This window comes from Microcaecilia unicolor, chromosome 13 (assembly GCF_901765095.1).
Source record: "Microcaecilia unicolor chromosome 13, aMicUni1.1, whole genome shotgun sequence".
NCBI classification, from domain to species: Eukaryota; Metazoa; Chordata; class Amphibia; order Gymnophiona; family Siphonopidae; genus Microcaecilia; species Microcaecilia unicolor.
This window is the reverse complement of record NC_044043.1, coordinates 100392929-100413325: the sequence shown is the minus strand read 5'-3', so window position 1 is coordinate 100413325 and position 20397 is coordinate 100392929. Positions and strand designations below refer to the sequence as shown.

The following is a 20397-nucleotide window of genomic DNA, read 5'->3' as shown; positions in this document are numbered from 1 at the left end:
CCCGATTCCCTCTGGTGGTCATCTGGTCAGTTTGGGCACCTTTTTGAGGCTTGGTCGTAACAAAAAATGGACCAAGTAAAGTCACCCAAGTGCTCGTCAGGGACGCCCTTCTTTTTTTCCATTATCGGTCGAGGATGCCCATGTGTTAGGCACACCCATCCGGCCTTCACTACGCTTCCGACACGCCCCCGTGAACTTTGGTCATCCAGCGACGGAAAGCAGTTGAGGAAGCCCAAAATCGGCTTTCGATTATGCCAATTTGGGCAACCCTGGTAGAAGGACGCCCATCTCCCAATTTGTGTCGAAAGTTGGGTGCCCTTCTCTTTCGAAAATAAGCCTGATAGTGTACCTGAATATAACTCACCTTGAGCTACTAATGAAAAAGGTGCGAGGGAAATCAAAATTAATAAATTTAAACCGGATGGAGTCAGTCCAGAGGGCAGCTACTAAAATGGTCAGTGGTCTACATCATAAAGCATATGGGGACAGACTTAAAGATCTCAATATGTACACTTTAGAAGAAAGATGGGAGAGGGGAGATATGATAGACATTCAAATACCTACACGGCACAAATACACAGGAGGCATTTCTCTTTCAAATGAAAGGAAGATCTCGAATGAGGGGGCATAGGATGAAGGTGAAAAGGGACAGATTCAGGAGTAACCTGAGGAAATATGTCTTCACGGAAAGGGTGGTGAATTCATGGAATGGCCTCCCGGTGGAAGTGGTGGAGACGAAAACAGTATCTGAATGAAAAGAGCTTTGGACAAGTGCATAGGATCTCGAAGGGAGAGTAGATGGCGATGACGGGCAGACTGGATAGGCCAAATGGCCTTTATCTGCCTTGATTTTCTCTGTTTCTAAGTACCACATCTCATTTCTTCTCTGGCAGCTTGTCAAGGAGTGCAACGCCAGCGTGCAATCAATGAAGAGAACGGAGGAGCTCATCCATCTAAACAAGAAGATTCACTTTGAAAGTAAGGTGAGAACATCCCAATCGACTGCTGTGGTTCCTGTGGGAGCCTTCTAGGGACGGAGAAAGCACCTGCATATAATGTGTACAGTGCTGTGTACATCTAGTAGCGCTACAGAAATGATTAGTACTAGTTCTAGCACACACACGTTTTCCTTTTTTTCTTAGATAACCCACCCTTTGTGTTGGGAATCTGAGAAGGTGGAAAATACTGCATGTACTTTAGAAAATGTCATGTACGTTTACCGTTTTACTCCGCTGACCTAACTCCCCCCCCCCCCCCCCCCACAGAACATCCTTTTGTAACGTGGATAAAAGTGTGCATGATGTGAACCATGTATATTTCTTTAGGTGGCTCAAGGGGGAGTCTGTTTTCAGACAGGACAATTTAGCCGAACCTGGTTAAAGCTTTGAAAAGTTCCGGTTTTATAAATACCAGCTCTGGTAGTAAGGGAATTTTCCTAAAGGTAGAATATATCTTTCTACATTTAGGCAAGGGGAGGGAAGGGGGAAAAGGGACAGGGAAATGGAATGGGACTTGATATATACTGCCTTTCTGTGTTTTTTTTACAACTACATTCAAAGCGGTTTACATAGTATATACAGGTACTTATTTGTACCTGGGGCAACGGAGGGTTAAGTGAGTTGCCCAGAGTCACAAGGAGCTGCAGTGGGGATTGAACCCAGTTCCCCAGGATCAAAGTCCACTGCACTAACAGCTAGAAGCCTAGTGGAAGAGAGACTGGGGACACTGGACATGAGGAGAGGGGAAGAGGCATAGACAGAAGGTAGGTGCTGGGGAGGATATCCCAGTGCCGAAACTTATTGAACCATATCATTGAATGTACCTCTGCTCTTAGGATGTGCAGATTTAGCATTTTATTACATACGCTTTGAGCCGCCTTTGTCCTTCCTGTTTGCAGGCAGGCTTTGTGATGTTTCCCTTCAGTAAACTTGGGCTGATATTCAAAACCATTTTTCCGAGTAACGGTAGCTAAGCCTCTCACTGTCTGGACAGTGAATATCCTTACAGATTGCCTCAGCGCTATTCAGACAGAGGGAATTATACAATCCAGGCGCTAAGATTTATGTGTGAATTACACGTGTAAACGTTTACAATATTATATGCACACACAGGCCAATTTCCACTGAAGTACTATTCTGTAAATACACACACATGTTGCATAATGCATATTTGGGCCTTCAGGACAGATATAACGGTCGTCCTTTTAATCTGAAAATGACCCGACACGGGCCGTGTTTCGGCATACAAACGCCTGCCTCGGGGGGTTATGTGACCCCTGAGGCAGGCGTTTGTACGTCGAAACACGGCCTGTGTCTGGTCATTTTCATATTAAAAGACGACCGTTATCTCTATCCTGAAGGCCCAGTGTTGCTTTCTTTCTGTTTCTGCTGTTTTTACCCTCTCTTCTGTGACTGTGTATGCGTAGTGAATATTTGCAAGGATGGCACACAGGTGGGCTCTCCCTTACATGCATAACTTATGTTCATCGTTCCTCTTACATCAGTACAGCACCTCTTAAGTTCTCGTGTTCTTTTGGCTGGTATAAGTGCAGGTAAGTAAATGTTAGGGGCACTGATAATGGGTTACACTAATATTCTACCAAGGGTCTCCAGGCACCTAATGGAGAATGACCTCATAGTGCCAGGGCAGTGTATGGGCAGAATGGCAAGTTACTTGCTGTGACAGAACAGTGTGTTTTAAACCTGTAAAGTTGCCTTTTAGTAAACCTTGAATTGCCAGTGGCTGGAGCCTTGCTGCGACCACCATTACAGGTTCCCAGCTCCATTGAATCTTTTATGGTGAGGCCTGGAATTCCGATTCAGTCGAGAGGAAGCCTGCTTGAGACGCCCGCGACTGGTAGAGATCCAGTGGCGTCCTTTGGGCTAGATGTTACCTTGAGCCATGACTCTAGAGCTACTCCCCCACAACCGCGTACCAGCCGTTCACCATTGTCGGTGGTACAGACTCCACCGTAAGGAAGTACAGTGGAGTCCCAATGCCGTGAGCCTATGAACCAGCCAATGTCGGACAAGGGATTACCGGGTGTTCGGGATTCCCAACCTGATGTAGCAGGACTTCCATCTGTTGTGGGTGAACCGATTACTGCAGACAGTGTGCAGGACATAATGTTTAAAGCTCAAGAATTGGTACCTTCTCCACAATGTCCTTCTTTCTCGTGTATTAAACTATCTGAGGTGACCGTTGGATAGTTGCCCTAATTCAAACTTGGGTAAAGAATTGTGCCCCCAGGTTTTCCTACATAAGCACACGGAGAGGGTGATGGATGCTTGGAATGCCCTCCTGCGGGAGGTGGTGGAGATGAAAACGGTAACGGAATTCAAACATGCGTGGGATAAACATAAGGGAATCCTGTGCAGAAGGAAGGGATCCTCAGGAGCTTAGCCTAGAATGGGTGGCAGAGCTGGTGGTTGGGAGGCGGGGCTAGTGCTGGGCAGACATATACGGTCTGTGCTGGGGCTGGTGGTTGGGAGGCAGGACTAGTGCTGGGCAGACTTATATGGTCTGTGCCGGGGCTGGTGGTTGGGTGGCGGGGATAGTGCTGGGCAGACTTATACGGTCTGTGCCAGAGCCGGTGGTGGGTGGCAGGGATAGTGCTGGGCAGACTTATACGGTCTGTGCCAGAGCTGGTGGTTGGGAGGCGGGGATAGGGCTGGCCAGACTTATACGGTCTGTGCACTGAAGAGGACAGTACAAATAAAAAAGTAGCACATAGGAATTTATCTTCTTGGGCAGACTGGATGGACCGTGCAGGTCTTTTTCTGCCGTCATCTACTATGTTACTATGTAACTGTGGAACGCATTACCAAAAGCCTAGAAAACTACGAACAACCACCTAAACTTCCGGAAAACACTAAAAACTGTTTAAAAAGGCATACTCTACCGATCCAACATAAATGCCTGATCTCTGCAACACAACAAAACTAAAGTACGTAATGGACATAACACAACTCTTCCGTTCTCCGATTCCCTAATGTGGCTGTGCAACATGAACTTGATCTTACCACGACATCACCCTATATTTGTTCACACCGGAGCCTGCAAAGGCCTCTCCGGTACTATGTAAGCCACATTGAGCCTACGAATAGGTGGGAAAATGTGGGATACAAATGTAGCAAATAAATAAATTGGAGCAACGATTTTCTTTTTATGAGGAAAGGTTGGAAACTGTTGATTCTGAGGTTAAGCAATTAAAGGAACATGTTGGAAAACAGGAGAAGGATTTGGAAAATATTCAGAAGATACAGGGAACTATAATTAACAATATAACTGATCTTTGTAGGACGGCAGAAACACTTGAAAATACTGCGAGAGCTAATAATTTGCACTTTTTAAACTTTCCCAAGGTCTTTTCAGCTTGGAGAAGAGACGGCTGAGGGGAGATATGATAGAAGTGTATAAAATAATGAGTGGAATGGATCGGGTGGATGTGAAGCGACTGTTCACGCTATCCAAAAATACTAGGACTAGAGGGCATGAGTTGAAGCTACAGTGTGGTAAATTTAAAACGAATCGGAGAAAATTTTTCTTCACCCAACGTGTAATTAGACTCTGGAATTCATTGCCGGAGAACGTGGTACGGGCGGTTAGCTTGACGGAGTTTAAAAAGGGGTTAGATAGATTCCTAAAGGACAAGTCCATAGACCGCTATTAAATGGACTGGAAAAATTCCTCATTTTTAGGTATAACTTGTCTGGAATGTTTTTACGTTTGGGGAGCGTGCCAGGTGCCCTTGACCTGGATTGGCCACTGTCGGTGACAGGATGCTGGGCTAGATGGACCTTTGGTCTTTCCCAGTATGGCACTACTTATGTACTTATGTACTTTCCTGTGACTCCTAGAGAAATGCTTAAACGGTACATTAGGTAAGTTTTTGGAGTCCTGGAAGATAAAATTCCTCCGTTTTCTCAAGCATAAAATCTGTGGAGGGTCAACAAAAAAAAATCTGGACGAAGATAATTTTACCTTTGGATGTCTCAGATATTTTAGAGTTCTTCGGACACTGAAACTGCGACACCTTCAACTTTGCTCGTTACTGTTACTCTTGCACCAGATAAAAATTGGTTGATGAAAATGTTCTTTAAAATCCAGATCTTCCCGGATGTATCAAGAGAAACGTGGTGCTTTTTATTTACGTTACCCATGTAAATGTGTAGTTAGGTACCAATCTGTAAAGTTATGTCTCTTTTGAACCTTCTCATCTCACTGTTTGTCTTGCAGGGAAATGGATCATAGGGGTCTGATTGGTCTCTTATGATAAGCTCTAAATTTAAGAAAAGGAATTCTGTAACATCTCGCTAGCTTTGTGGACTTGAGAGATGCTTTCCTAGTTGCTATTTTGTAAGATAATCTTTTTTCCTTTTTATATTATTTGGATAGCTACACTTTTTTCTGTACAAGTTATTTACTTGGTTGTAAAATTAAAATGATGATAAATTTTATAAAAACAAATCCTTGAAGTGCATTTCTCTAGTTTGGCCAGCAGGTGGTGCGTGTTTTATGTTAAAGCTGTTATAGAAAAGTGCATTCTCTTTCACTTAGGCGCCCTTTTACAAAGGCATGCTGAAAAATGGCCTGTGGTAGGGTAGACGTGTTTTGGGTGCGTGCAGAATCATTTTTCAGCGTACCTGTAAAAAAACACCTTTTTAAAATAATTTTAGCTGAAAATAGACGTGCAGCAAAATGAAAATTGCCGCACATCCATTTTGGGTCTGAGACCTTACCACCAGCTATTGACCTAGCAGTAAGGTCTTGCGTGGTAACTGGGCGGCAATGGTCTACACGTGTAAAATGTTGATTATCGTCCACGTGCCAGAAAATAAAAATATTTTCTGTTGCGTGTAGTAGATGCACGTCAAAAATGAAATTACCACAAGGGCCACATGGTAGCCAGCAGTAACTAAAAATTGATGCGCGTTGGGCGTGCGTTAGGTGCCTACGCGGCTTAGTAAAAGGGCTTATTAGTGAAGAAATGAATCTACATAATATGAGTAGCATATTTCTAAAACTTGTTGACTGGGCTCTGATTGGCCTGGAGTTTGAAATTACCCAGCAGTTGTTGCTGGCTTTTGCTTCAGTCTTAGCCCGGGAGAAAAGAGAGGCAGATCTCTTTGCTGAGGCTCTGTGAATTAAATGCCCTGAACTCCCCAGGTACTTTTTAGGAAGTATACAAATGTCTAGTTAATGATATAATTGATCCATATTTCAGTTACCTGTTATGGTTCTGCTGATTGCAGTTTTTTTTTGTTCATTGTTTTATTTTAAGACAATACAATTTAGTTTATTGCCTCTTTGTCTGGACTGATAAAGAAGCCTGGTGGTTTGTGTGTTGGGTCTGTGAGTGCTTTCTGAGAACTGTAGGACCACTGGGAGTGTGGCTCCAGTAATCTAGAAATCACTGGGGATAATTGCCAACTGGTATTTAAGCAATGAATGACTATAACCTGCACAGGGGTTGTTGCCACCTTGTTGGGCAGACTAGATGGACCATGCCGGTCTTTACTGTGGTACACTTGTACACATGTTTTTACACATTTAAATTGTATGCAGAAATAGGCAGAGTGCCAACATAGTAATTTGAAAAGAAGAGTTATGGAATCACGATGGTCTAACATATAAGTCGGGCTGCTAAATCTGGATAGACTGTAATGCCAGGAGAGTAATCAGTGGCAGACCCATGAGTTTGTAGCTAACTTCTTTACATTTAATCCTTCCTTTCCCTGTGGGTCTTGTTCTAGATATTTCCACTGATCTCCCAATCACGCTGGCTTGTGAAGCATGGGGAGCTGGTAGAACTGGACATGCAGCTCACAAACACTTCTGGGTCGAAGGTCAAGCTGTCATCAAAGGCAGTGTATCTACACCTCTTCAATGACTGCCTTTTGCTATCCAGGAGGAAGGAGTAAGTATGAGGAAGGAGGGAGGGAACTGGTATCTAGGAGGAAGGAGCGAGTGTGGGAGAGAAAAGGAAGGAGTGAGTTGGTGTGGGAGATGGAGGGAAGGAGGGAGTTGGTATCCGGGAGGAAGGAGTTAGTGTGGGAGAGGGAGGAAAGGATGGAGTTGGTATCTGTGAGGGAGGGTGAATGGATTTGGTATCAGAGGAAGGAGCGAGTGTGAGGGAAGGAAGAATGGAGTTGGTATCTGAGAGGAAGGAGTGAGTGTGGGAGGGAAGGAGGGCGTTGGTATCTGAGAGGAGGATGCAGTGAGCATGGGGGAGGGGGAATAGATTTGGTTTCTGATAGGAAGGAGTGCATGTGGGAGAGGGAAGAAGGAACAAGTGTGCTTAAGTTAGCTCTGCTATCTGACTGACCAGTATATATTATGAATGTATACACTGTTATCCGCCAAGGACATTTGGATTGAGCGGAATACGTTTTTTTTTTCAGTAAATATGTGGACATTTACATCTTTCACACGCACGTCCTCCTCCTCCCCCCCCCCCCACCCACTTGTCTACTTCTTTTTTCCCCTCTCTTCTCCATCCTTCTTTCCCTGTCTCCTTACCTTCCTCTCTCCACCATTACCCCTGCCGTTTTTCCCTCTCTCTCTCCACTCTTACCTCCACTGTTTTTCCCTGTCTCCTTCCCTCTCTCCACACTTCCACTGTTTTTCTCTGTCTCTCTCCCTCCCTCCACCTTTACCCCTGTTGTTTTTCCCTCTCTCTCTCCACCCTTACACCCGCCGTTTTTCCCTCTCTCCACACCTCCACTGTTTTTCTCTGTCTCCCTCCCTCCACCTTTACCCCTGCCGTTTTCCCCTGTCTATTACTCTGTTGCAGGATGGGAAAGTTTGCTGTGTTTGTTTATGGGAAGATGCCAGAGCTGAGGGTGAAGGATCTGAGCTGGAAGCTCCAGGGAGTACCTGGACATGTCTTTCACTTGCAGCTTCTGGATAAACAACAGCTGAAGCACCAGATCCTCCTCCGGGCACAAACGGAGTAAGTGTGTGTGTGTGTGGGGAGGGGGGGGGGGGGGGGGACAGGGTGATGTAGGACACAGATGGAGCAAGTGGCTTGTGGGAGGAAGAGGGCGGAACATGCCTAATTAGGAGGAATAAGTGAGTAGGGAGGGGAAGGTGCAGAACCGAGGCAGGCCCTGATGATCAAAGGCAAACTTGGGTGCTAGCGGCCATCCGTGCCAAACTAGAACCCGCATTTGCCAGCGCCCTAAGATCAGAGCCGGCGAGCGCATGTAACAACGAGCTTGCTGGTTCTAAATGCTAATAGCATGCAAATACATGCTAAACAGGGCCATTAACATTCCTCTCCAATGCTCAGTGGGCAGCACGCCAAGGGTGCTGCTCCCGTGGCAAATCGTATGCCAGCTCAGGGCTGGTATTAGGGTTTCCCAGGGTATTGGAGAGGAATGGAGAGACCCTGTCCAGCATGCATTTGCATGCTTACAGGCCCCCCCCCCCAAAAAAAAAAGAAAAAACAAGAACCTGGAGGTCCAGTGGACACCAGACACCCCTATCCGTCACCTGCAAAAGTCCCCCCAACAATTAAAAAAATCCCTAATAACCCTTCATAGTCCAGTGGGACTCCTACTAGCCCTACCACTCACATGCTAGCCTGATGGTCTAGTGCCTCCCCAGACCCCCCCCCCCCCCACAAACCCCCTCATACCTGGAAAAGAGAGGAAGGGAGTAGCACTCCCTCCCATGAGCACCACCTCAAAATGGTAGTGAAGCTCCGCCTAGTGCATCATGCTACCATTTTGAGGTGGCACTCGCGGAAGGATGGAGAGAGCGCTACTTCCTCCTTTCCTTTTCCATGTATAAGGGGGTTTGTGGGGCACTAGACCACCAGGCTAGCCTGTGTGTGTGTAGGGGGGGGGGGGGGGGAAGGACTACTAGGGGACCCACAGGCCCCCAGGGGTTTTTAAAAAATTGTTTCGGGGGAGGGGCCCTTGTGTTTGGTGCTTAGGTTTGACAGATCCAGGCTTTTTTTTTCTTCTTTGTTTCTTTTGTTTTGATCGCCCAGACTTGTCAAACCTCTTCTGTGGAAGGATTGTGTACATAAGTACATAAGTAGTGCCATACTGGGAAAGACCAAAGGTCCATCTAGCCCAGTCATCCTGTCACCGACAGTGGCCAATCCAGGTCAAGGGCACCTGGCACGCTCCCCAAACGTAAAAACATTCTAGACAAGTTATACCTAAAAATGCGGAATTTTTCCAAGTCCATTTAATAGCGGTCTATGGACTTGTCCTTTAGGAATCTATCTAACCCCTTTTTAAACTCCGTCAAGCTAACCGCCCGTACCACGTTCTCCGGCAACGAATTCCAGAGTCTAATTACACGTTGGGTGAAGAAACATTTTCTCCGATTCGTTTTAATTTTACCACACTGTAGCTTCAACTCATGCCCTCTAGTCCTAGTATTTTTGGATAGCGTGAACAGTCGCTTCACATCCACCCGATCCATTCCACTCATTATTTTATACACTTCTATCATATCTCCCCTCAGCCGTCTCTTCTCCAAGCTGAAAAGCCCTAGCCTTCTCAGCCTCTCTTCATAGGAAAGTCGTCCCATCCCCACTATCATTTTCGTCGCCCTTCGCTGTACCTTTTCCAATTCTACTATATCTTTTTTGAGATACGGAGACCAGTACTGAACACAATACTCCAGGTGCGGTCGCACCATGGAGCGATACAACGGCATTATAACATCCGCACACCTGGACTCCATACCCTTCCTAATAACACCCAACATTCTATTCGCTTTCCTAGCCGCAGCAGCACACTGAGCAGAAGGTTTCAGCGTATCATCGACGACGACACCCAGATCCCTTTCTTGATCCGTAACTCCTAACGCGGAACCTTGCAAGACGTAGCTATAATTCGGGTTCCTCTTACCCACATGCATCACTTTGCACTTGTCAACATTGAACTTCATCTGCCACTTGCACGCCCATTCTCCCAGTCTCGCAAGGTCCTCCTGTAATCGTTCACATTCCTCCTGCGACTTGACGACCCTGAATAATTTTGTGTCATCGGCGAATTTAATTACCTCACTAGTTATTCCCATCTCTAGGTCATTTATAAATACATTAAAAAGCAACGGACCCAGCACAGACCCCTGCGGGACCCCACTAACTACCCTCCTCCACTGAGAATACTGGCCACGCAATCCTACTCTCTGCTTCCTATCTTTCAACCAGTTCTTAATCCATAATAACGTGAATAAATCTGCATGTTATTAGCGCTGATCATTGGGGAGTTAGTTCTTGCACTGTTTCGGTGGTATTTTTCCCCCACGCTATTCGGAACAGTGTGGGGAACTGATCATCAGCCTGTAAGAGGAAGAGGAAGGAAGTGAATGCAGTAAGTTGAAAGGTGAATAGATGAGTGAGAGAAGGAAGGAAGGGCAGGAAGAACTGTGAAGGAGGGAAGGTGGATTGAACTGTGGGGAGGCTGTGAAAAAATGGGGATGAACTGTGTGGTTAGTGGCTGCAAGGGGTGTACAAAATTGCTCCCTCTCTTGCTTTCTTGGCCTGTCTGCAGCTCTCCTTATCTGTCACTCCCCCTCCCTTTGCCTCTTATCTCTTTCTCCCACACCCACACACCCTTCTCAGTCTCTCCTTTTGTCCCATTAGAAGTGAGAAGCAGCGCTGGATCTCCGCCATGATTCCTTCCAGTCCACAACTGGACGCACAGCACCTAGTGGAGAATGAAGGTAAGACACCTCCTTTCTAGCAACAAAAAGCACCTGCCCCCTCGCCAGCTTGATATGACATATTCTTTGCTTCTACTACTACTACTTAACATTTCTAGAGCGCTACTAGGGTTACGCAGCGCTGTACAAAATAAACAAAGAAGGACGGTCCCTGCTCAAAGGAGCTTACAATCTAAAGAACGAAATGTCAAGTTGGGCAGTCTAGATTTCCTGGGTAGAGGTGTAGAGGTTAGGTGCCGAAGGCGACATTGAAGAGGTGGGCTTTAAGCAGGGCTTTGCTTCTATTGTGTGGACATGCACTCAAAGCCAGGATGCCACTGTTCCAAGGATTTGCATTGATCTAAACGGTGTAGAACCCTGCTCATACTGTCTGACGTTGGCTGTTGACTCTACTCTTGTAATTGGCTTTGAGCGATAGGCGATAGTGATTCTGAGTGTGAGAACAAATCAGCTGATGGCAATGATCCTTCTTTTCTGTTAGACATATTGCAGGTTCAGTGCATCAAAGCATATAAAGCTCAGGAGCACGATGAGTTATCCTTGGAGAAGGCCGACATCCTGCGACTCAAGACCAAGACCAGTGATGGTGAGGAATGTGGTGGCTGACCCTCTGCTGACAGAAATGTGGGTGGTTATCTTGAAATCGGTACTTTTTCTAGTTACTGTAGGCTGATCTGATCTTGTTGATGCTGTTGGTCCATGGAGGCTGATAATGTAATGAGGCGCACAACTGTGGGACGCACTACCAAAAGCAGTAAAAACTACACTTGACCACTTGAACTTCCGGAAAGCACTAAAAACAGATCTGTTCAGAAGGGCATACCCCACTGACCCAACATAAAAAACCTGGACATTTGCAACACAATGTAACCAAAGACTGTAATGGACTTATCCTAACTCTCCCTCTCCAAGTTCTCCCCAATCGTCTTTACCATACATGTACCTCATTCTACCATAATATCACCTTGATATTGTTCACACCGGAATCGGTTAACACCGTTTACGGTACTATGTAAGCCACATTGAGCCTGCAAAGAGGTGGGAAAATGTGGGATACAAATGCAACAAATAAATAAACAACCCTGAGAAAGAGGGGCTTAGCAGAATGGAATAGCTACATGGAGTGAGACCTGTTCCCTGTCGTCATCCCAGGATTTGACTAAGCTGTAGGCAGTCTGCGAACAGTACATGAACTATGAATGACTTGTGAAGTCCTACTGTGAGGTAGGGCCAGATTTATACGTAAGCAAGACAAGCTACAGCTTAGGGTCTGACACTTCACTAAAAACAATTAAAAGCTTTAGCGCGTTAAGTGCCACATGGCCCATGATTACTTAGCATTGAGCAGCGTTAATGTCCGTAGGCATGTGCTGAGCTTTAGTAAAAGGCCAATAATGAAAATTACAATATAAAATAATCATTATCCAATTTTTTGTTAATAAATACAAAAACAACATAAACAATAGTAGGCATGTAATAATTTACCTCCCAATTGAATAATACAGCTTAGTTTCACGATACACATAAGTCTGGCACAGGCAGGAGGTATTCCAGGAAGGTGTTAAGAACTAAAATGAAATAGAACAGGAAGGAAGTCAGCTGGCAGGCAGGAAACCGTCTTGGGGGGGGGCAGGGGGGACAAAATTCCCCGGGCCCAGGCCTCCAAGGGGGCCCCCCCCCCCACATTGAAATCATTAGAGGCCTCATCTGTCACTTCTGTGACTGAAAGCGCAGCAGCAGCAGATCGGATTCGCCTCCCTTCGGGCCTTCCCTCCCTGTGTCCCGCCCTCACGGAAGTTAGATCAGATGAGGGCGGGACACCGGGAAGGAAGGCCCAAAGGGAGGCGAATCCGATCTGCTGCTGCTGCGCTTTCAGTCACGGAGCGAAGTGACAGGTGAGAGGCGCTGTGATGATTTCAATGCAGGGGGCCCGGCCCTGTGGCAGACGGAGGGGGGCGGGTGGGGACTGTGGCGACCTGGAGGGGGTGGCGGTGATGACCTCAGGGCGGGGCCCCGGGCCCGGCCCAGTCTCTTGGCGGCCCTGGGGGGGGGGAGGCTGTGGTACCAGTGGCGTTCCTAGGGGGGGGCGGTGGGTGCGGTCCGCCCCGGGTGCACGCCGCTGGGGGGGTGCCATGCACACCTGTCCTCCATTGTTCCATGCTTCTTCTCTGCCCCGGAACAGGTTACTTCCTGTTCCGGGGCAGAGAAGAATCATGGAACAACGGAGGACAGGCACGCTCGGCACCCCCCCAGCGGCATGCACCCGGCAGGGGGGTTCTTTCGCCGGGGGGGGGGTCCGCGCTGCATCGGGGGGGTGCTGCACCCGGGGGGGCGGGGCGGGGCGCATCGGCGATCTGCCCCGGGTGCCAGCCCCCCTAGAAACGCTACTGTGTGGTACCAGTAAGGTGCCTCTCCGGTGCTCACTTTTGTACACTGGTTCTAATTGTTGCTTTGTCCGTCCTTGATCCGGTCCTTGTCCTGGGAGCACATCTTAGTGCGCACCTTAGATCTGTCCTTCCCAAACCTAACCTAGGGCAATCCTAGCGGTCAGCTTTTCAGGATATCCACAATGAATATTCATGAGATTGATGTGCTTACACTTCCTCCTTGGTATGCAGATCCATCTCGGGCGTATTCATTGTGATTATCCTGAAAAGCTGACTGGCTGGGATTCCCCAGGGACCAGTTTGTGAACTCCTACCTTAGAGCAGGCATAAATGTCTGCATGTAATTCCAGTAAAAAAGCAAGGAGTGGGAATGGAGTCAAGCTCTTCTAAACAGGCCAGAGACACGAGTCATCCTCCATTAAAGGTTATTGATTTATATCTAAACAAGGTAGCATGTGTTGGAACAGACGGTTCCTTCCTCAGGAGTCTTGTTATCTGTATCTGAAAATGTAAATTCTGAGGTAGTGAACTATAAGAGTGAATGGTCTTAAGACTGCTGTTTAGCGACATTTAGAAGCGGCACGACTCTCCTTCACCACAAAGGTCTTTCTTAAGACCATTCACTTTTATAATTCACTACCTGAGGATTTACATTCTTCATATGAAAAACAACAGAGCAGATCAGTGGAAAATCAAAATGAACTTTATTAATAAAATAATATATCTAGAGTTAAAAAAAAAAAAGGGCTTTTTACTCTAGATATTATTTTATTAATAAAGTTCATTTTGATTTGCCACCGATCTGCTCTGTTGTTTTCCATCTTGGAGTTTGCGGATCATGTGCCTTGCTGTTTTCTTGGACCTTTTTGCATTAACAAGATTCCTGAGGAAGGAACTGTGTGTTCCGACTCATGGTACCTTGTTGAGTCGTCCTCCATTAAAGGTTATTGATTTACGTCTACTGTCTAAGGCCTGTTTTGAAGAGCCTGCCTCCGTTCCCCCTCCTTGCTTTTTTCCTGTGTTTCTCCGTGCGATACCAGTGTTCTTTCTGATGGGGAGAAATGAAAAAATAGACTTTTACTTCAGCAGATTTATCCCATACGCAGCAGAGCTTTAGAAGTGTTAACTCCCATTGTTTTTTTTGTTTTTTTTAACTTCTCTCTCTCTCTCTCTCTCACACAGACTCTTGAATAAAAGATTCAATTACTCTCTCTTCTTTAACTTCCAAACAAAAATGATGTTTACTTAGTTTCTTCAGATAACTATTTACATCATACTTGCAGTAGACATGGTAAAACTACTGAATACAAAATTCTGTCAGTTGGTTATCATACAGCTTGAAGAGAGATTGCTAACACCATCTTATGCTGACAAAGACTTACTCACTCTCAGAGCAACTAGAGTGACTCAGACACACCCACAAGACATTACACTATATCCTATGACATCATAGCTCATAGAATTGTTGACAGTTAATGCATGCAGCACTTGTCTTTCACATATTCCTACACTTTCCACCTTCCGTGGATTTTTGTTGCATGTAATTCCAGTGGTATAATTTAAAAAGGGAGAGTATGCTTCGTCCATAGGCCTGTGTTGGGCCCTTCCCTGCTAGTTCCATCCCAGCAAGCAGTCTGGATGTCACGACCCCCACTTCTGGCTGTTCGGGGGCGGTAGGTGTAGCCATGGATATTAACACATTTGTCTTTCTTGCATAGGGTGGATTGAAGGCATACGTCTTTCGGATGGAGAGAGAGGCTGGATCCCCAAGACTCACGTGGAGGAAATAACCAGCAAGACTGCCCGCCTCCGTAACCTGCGAGAGAACAACCGCATCAAACACGCCACACAGAAACTGGAGGAGGAGTGTGTATGAGGGGGTCAGCGGGGCCCTGCTGACATCACCAAACGGACACCTTATTACAGGGCACAACATGTCTTCATTGTAGGGTAGAATAGAGAGCCCTAAACTCAGGCAATTGACTCTGGGTGTTTAAGCTGAGAAGGGCTTGTGTACTGCGATCCCAGGGGTGAGGGGGCATTCAATGCTGATGATGGTTCCAGTATGAACTCTGCAATGGGATCCAGTTCCAGAGGAGACCAACATGGAACATACAAAAAGGGCATTAAACAAACTGTACATTAAATGGTTAGTGGAGGGTTTGTAAAACAATGGGCCTGGACTTAAAAAAGAAAAAGCTGAGCTCCTAAATTTATGAGCTATTTTCAGTCAAACTGAGGAGCTGAAACGTCACCTTTTAATTTAGGAACTTAAAGGGCACTGGGTAGATATTCAGCCGATTGGTGGTGGATATTTTTTTAGCCACAGCCACTGTTATCCCTGGATCCTGTGGTCACGGCCATTGAATGTCTGGGTTTAAGCGTCTGGCTCTCTCTTACCTGGTTAAATGCGATATTCAGCAGTTTACTGCCAAAGCGATGTTACATAAAGATAGGACTCTGTTTTTATGTGGTCTGATTTAGCCGCTTAACTTAGCTGGTTAAGTGCTGAATCTCTGTCCTTTACCACATAAATACCGTCTCTACCCCCCCCCCCCCCCCGATCACCTAATCACCTGCAAAGTAGCCGGCTTTGAGTTTAGTAGTGATATTTCAGTGACGCAAACTGTTTTAAGTGCCACTCAATAGCGGGGGTACCCTCAGACTAGGGATTTAACTGGGTAAGAGTTTCTCCTGTCCCATTCAATCACTTTGAATAGCCAGCAGCCTGTCATTCATGTTCCTTAAATTACGGGCCTAGTGCTGAAAATCGGTGCTAAAGCTCCTAACTTTTTGTCCCTGGTGCCATCCACATTTTGTGCTCTTAAATTTAGAAGTTTTGTGAAATGTTGAGAATAAATTTACTTTCTGATCCCTAATAAATATTCAAAGAGAAAGTTAAAAGCGTAAGTAAGTCACAGAAGCAATACGGCCTTTGAATATTAGGCCCAATCTTGTCCACTTCTTCTTTCTTCTGAATTGTTGTCTCTGAGTCTTTAATCTTTCATTTCAGCTTCCTCAGCCAGGGCTGCAAGTTGTTGGGAAATATTTCTCTGATAGCTGCAGGTAACATCTCTAAAAAGAGAAATACAGTCGCCCTTGACCATTTGGAGCAGGGGCTGATTGACACATTGATCGCCTGTTAGGGCAAAGGTACAGCTGTTCGGGCCTGGCAGCCCCTAAGAAACCTGGCGAGACATTTCTGCAAATAAATTATGATAAAACGGGAACCAAATTCCTTTTCAGTGTGCAAAGGCTTCAAGAGCCAGATCAAGGCTACGTTTCAGATGAGAAAGTTATTAGAAACACGTTCAAGATATGTTCAGGGGGAAGTTTTTGGAGAACTGCTCAGCAGGTGTGGTCACCCTGTCCTCACACTCTTGCCAGTTGATTTTCAAAACCTAGCACCAGTGGGAAGGCTGATTACCATGGGAATAGCAGGCATATAAATCTGTGCAGAAGGGCTTGAAGTCATTTGCTCTGTCTTCCCACTGCTCAGAGAGCAAAGTCTGCTCTTACCGCTGGAAAAATAGCACAAGCTCAGAGCTTGCACTGGAAGGTTTGAAGAGAGGATTTCTTTTGATTTCCAGTTTAAAATCTGCTAGTTTTGATCTCTTTAGAAGCAGAAGAAAGCCGTGCAAGCCTGTAAGTAGTGGTACTGAGAAATTACACGAGTATCTGGAAACCTGACACCTGTTTTCTAAGAAAAAAAAAAGAAAAACTTACATTTGAAGGTGCAGGATAGCGGTGACAATGTGCACATGCGCCAGGCAATCCCAACTATAAAACACACAAGAGCTGAGCTTACCGTGAAACTCTTCTGCACGTGCTCCAAGCACTGTTCCTTCCTCTTCCTTTCGCTTTTACAGTGCGCATGTCATTTCGTCTGAGTGGTGGAGGGCTATTTTTCGGTGTTGTTCCAGCTGTTTGAGATCTGCACTGTTGGCTTTAGCGCCAGAGAAGCGGCCTGTTGGAAAAGTAAGGGGGTGAAGAGAGGGGAGACCTGTCGGCCTGTGGATTCTTGAAGGCTGCGTTTCTCCTTGCATTATTTCATTGGATGCATTTGTATTTTTTCATTCGGAACCCACATCCTATCATCCAGTACAGCCCCCATTTAGTTTGATTTAACCAGAACTGGAAAAGGACACTTGTTGGTAACCTTCCACTAGACCAGTCATTCCCAAACCTGGTCCTGGAGGCACCCCAGCCAGTCAGGTTTTCAGGTTCTCCACAATTATTCATGAGAGAGATTTGCATGCAGTAGAGGCAGTGTATGCAAATCTCTCTCATCAATATTCATTGTGCATATCCTGAAACCCTGACTTGCTGATGTGCCTCCAGGACCAGGTTTGGGAACCTCTGCACCAGGGGCGTATCTGGACTCTGGCGGTAGGGGGGGGGCCAGAGCCAGAGGGAGGGAGCACATTTTAGCCCCCCCCCGGCGCCACCAATCCCCCCGCCATTTCCGGACACCCCCGCCACTGCCAGACCCTCCCCTCGCCACCAATGACACTCTCCACCCCCTCCCGCCACCACCAACCCTCCCCCGCTGCTGTCACTTACCTTTGCTGGCGGGGGACCCCAACCCCCCGCCAGCCAAGGTTCTCTCTTCCATGCAGGCTGCAAGTTGCAATGCTTCCTGTTCTTCTGAGTCTGACGTCCTGCACGTACAACGCGCAGGATGTCAGACTGAGTTCCAAATTCTGAGTCTGACGTCCTGCACGTTGTACGTGCAGGACGTCAGACTCAGAAGAACAGGAAGCGTTGCAACTTGCATCCTGCACGGAAGAGAGGACTTCGGCTGGCGGGGGCTTGGGGTCCCCCACCAGCAACGATCGGTGACGGGTTGGGGCGGGTGGGCATGCGGGAGGGAGGGGGAGGTGGAGAGGGTCGATGGTAGGGGGGTGCAGGGCGAAATCTGCGGGGGCCCAGGCCCCTGTGGCCCCACGCAGATACGCCCCTGCTCTGCACTAGACCCAACACAATCTCCCAATGGAGGAGGTGGAAACAAAAATGAATATTCATGAGAGAGATTTGTAGGCACTGTCTCCACTGCAATGAAATCTCTCTGATGAATATTCATTGTGGATATCCTGAAAACCTGACTGGTTGGGGTGCCTCCAGGATAAGGTTTGGGAACTACTGGGTTAATGGTTTTCAACCCAGTCCTCAGGGATCACCAGGCCAGTCAGGTAGTCAGGATATCCACAATGAATATGCATGAGCTAGATTTCCACTGCTTATTTCAAACTTTGAGTTCAAATATTAAAAAAGCTCATACTTTCATTCTTAAGTTAATGGTTCTTAAATTGATTTTGCAACACGTATTGGACTGTGAGAGAGATTTCCAAGCACTGCATTCCTGGTCGGCAATGTCTTAGGTGTTTGTGTACATCAAGCACTACTCTAGAAATGATAAGTAGTTTTATAAGTCACCTCGCTCTCCCTCCGCCTCAGGTACAAATTTAAGATATAAGCCCTTCAATGACAAAGAAAGACCCCCCCCCCCCCCCCCCCGTACCGGAATATTACTTGCCCTGAGCTACCACTGAACAGGTGTTAAATAAAAAATAAAGATTTTAATTAAAGCTTTTCATATAAACAGAACTTCAGACCAGAAGCAGAGAGGAAGAAAAGCAGGACTGGATCAGCCTGTCCCTGCCAAGGTGTCTGAAGAAAAGTAGTACTGAACTTTAGTATTATTCTTAGCTCCAGTGATTCCCAAACCTGATCTTTGAAGCACCCCAGCCAGTCAGGTTTTCAGGATCTCACTATGAATATGCATGAGATTGAGTTGTGTGTTCTGCTTCCATTGGATGCAAATAGATCTCGTGCACAGTCATTGTGAAAATCTGGGTTGTGACCTTCGCTGACTGTGGTTGTCCAACCCCCCCCCCCCCCCCCTGAATTATTCCAATGAACAGTTACTTCAAGGCTGCCTCAATGACTTGGTGGCAGGAAGGAGACCGTTTGGCCTGGCCTAGTTTTAAACCTACATCCCAAGGCAGTGTGGGATTTGTGGTCCTGATTCTGTTATCAGTACTACAGGTCCCATAATACATCTGAGAAGGTTGTCAGAAATCCAGGACTGGCCTAAACTCTTCCTCCTGGAGCTGGGTAGTTCTGGGAAAGGTGAAGGTGGTCTGTCTCTTCTGCTCTGGAGCTACATGTATTTATTTTGGAAACTGAAGGGTTCACCAGCTAGATTTCCTGGGTGAAAACTGCGCCTATTTCACACGGAGTTTACAGGTAGCACAGGGAACTACACTATGGATCTGATTTTTGTATCAACATGTGGTGTTTGGCGTACAAAGTAGGAGCAAGATGTGAAGGCAGTTCTGTACCCCTGAGCCCCTCTACACCGTAAGCAATTTTCAAAGATTAGCTACGTAGCTAGAAAGTCTACATTCACAGTATAAATAAACCAGTTCAGGACTGTACCAGATATAACTAGGCCAAAAGGTCTGATAACAGCAAGTTGTGGTTCACAAGATCAAAGGCCAATGCTAGGTCTAGAGCAGGGGTTCTGAACCCGGTCCTCAGGACCAGGGGCGTAGCTATGGGGGGCCACGAGGGCATGGGCCCCCTGCAAATTTTGTCTGGGCCCCTGGTTTGGCTGGTGGGGGTCCCCAACCCCCGCCAGCCGAAGTCATCTTCAGCGTGATTTCTGGTGCAGCCGTGTTCGCTGTCTGCCCCTGCTCTTCTTTCTTCTTGCTCCTCTTGTGCACGCTGACGCGCAGCGGTCTCTGGCGCAGCTGCATTCACTGCCTGCTCCCTTGCTCCTCCTGTGCATGCTGATGCTCAGCATCAGCGTGCACAGGAGGAGCAAGAAGAAAGAAGAGCAGGGGGCAGGCAGCGAACGTGGCTGTGCCAGAGACCGTGCTGAAGAAGGCTTCGGCTAGCGGGGTTTGGGGACCCCCGCCTGCAAAGGTATTTGCTTGTGAGGGGGCGAGGCAGTGGGGGGCGAGGAGGCAAGGTGAGGCATGGCGGTGGGGGGACATTCAAAATGTGCCCCCAACCTCAGGCTCTGGCCCCCTCCCACGGTGAGGTCTGGCTACGTCCCTGCTCAGGATACATCCAGCCAGGCAGGGGCCCAATATTCAAAGTGATTTAGCAGACTGTTGACCGGTTAAATCGCTTGTCGGGGCTAACTGCTAATATTATTCAGTGGCACTTAATCGACTAAGAGTCACTGAACTCAAAGCTGGCCATATTGGGGGTGTTCCGGGGCAGAGTTAGCACTTTGTCGCTTAAGTGCTGATATTCAGCACTTAAGTGGCCGGGTTTACCACATAAATGTCTGTCCTGTTTCTATGTG

General features: G+C 46.9%; 1 protein-coding gene across 2 annotated transcripts in view; it reads left to right on the top strand.

Annotated features, from left to right (window-relative positions):
* LOC115456751 (rho guanine nucleotide exchange factor 19-like) overlaps positions 1-17316 on the top strand; it is a 63516-nt gene extending 46200 nt beyond the window's left edge. Inside the window, exons 11-16 of one of the 2 annotated variants that reach the window (XM_030186022.1) lie at positions 894-983; positions 6756-6919; positions 7796-7954; positions 10613-10692; positions 11174-11278; positions 14798-17316. In XM_030186022.1, the coding sequence (XP_030041882.1) occupies positions 894-983; positions 6756-6919; positions 7796-7954; positions 10613-10692; positions 11174-11278; positions 14798-14955 (756 nt within the window). In that variant the 3' untranslated portion in view covers positions 14956-17316. Of the gene's footprint in view, positions 1-893; positions 984-6755; positions 6920-7795; positions 7955-10612; positions 10693-11173; positions 11317-14797 lie in introns of both variants that reach the window. The other variant, XM_030186023.1, reaches the window with a different exon arrangement.
* The last annotated feature ends 3081 nt before the right edge of the window (positions 17317-20397 follow it).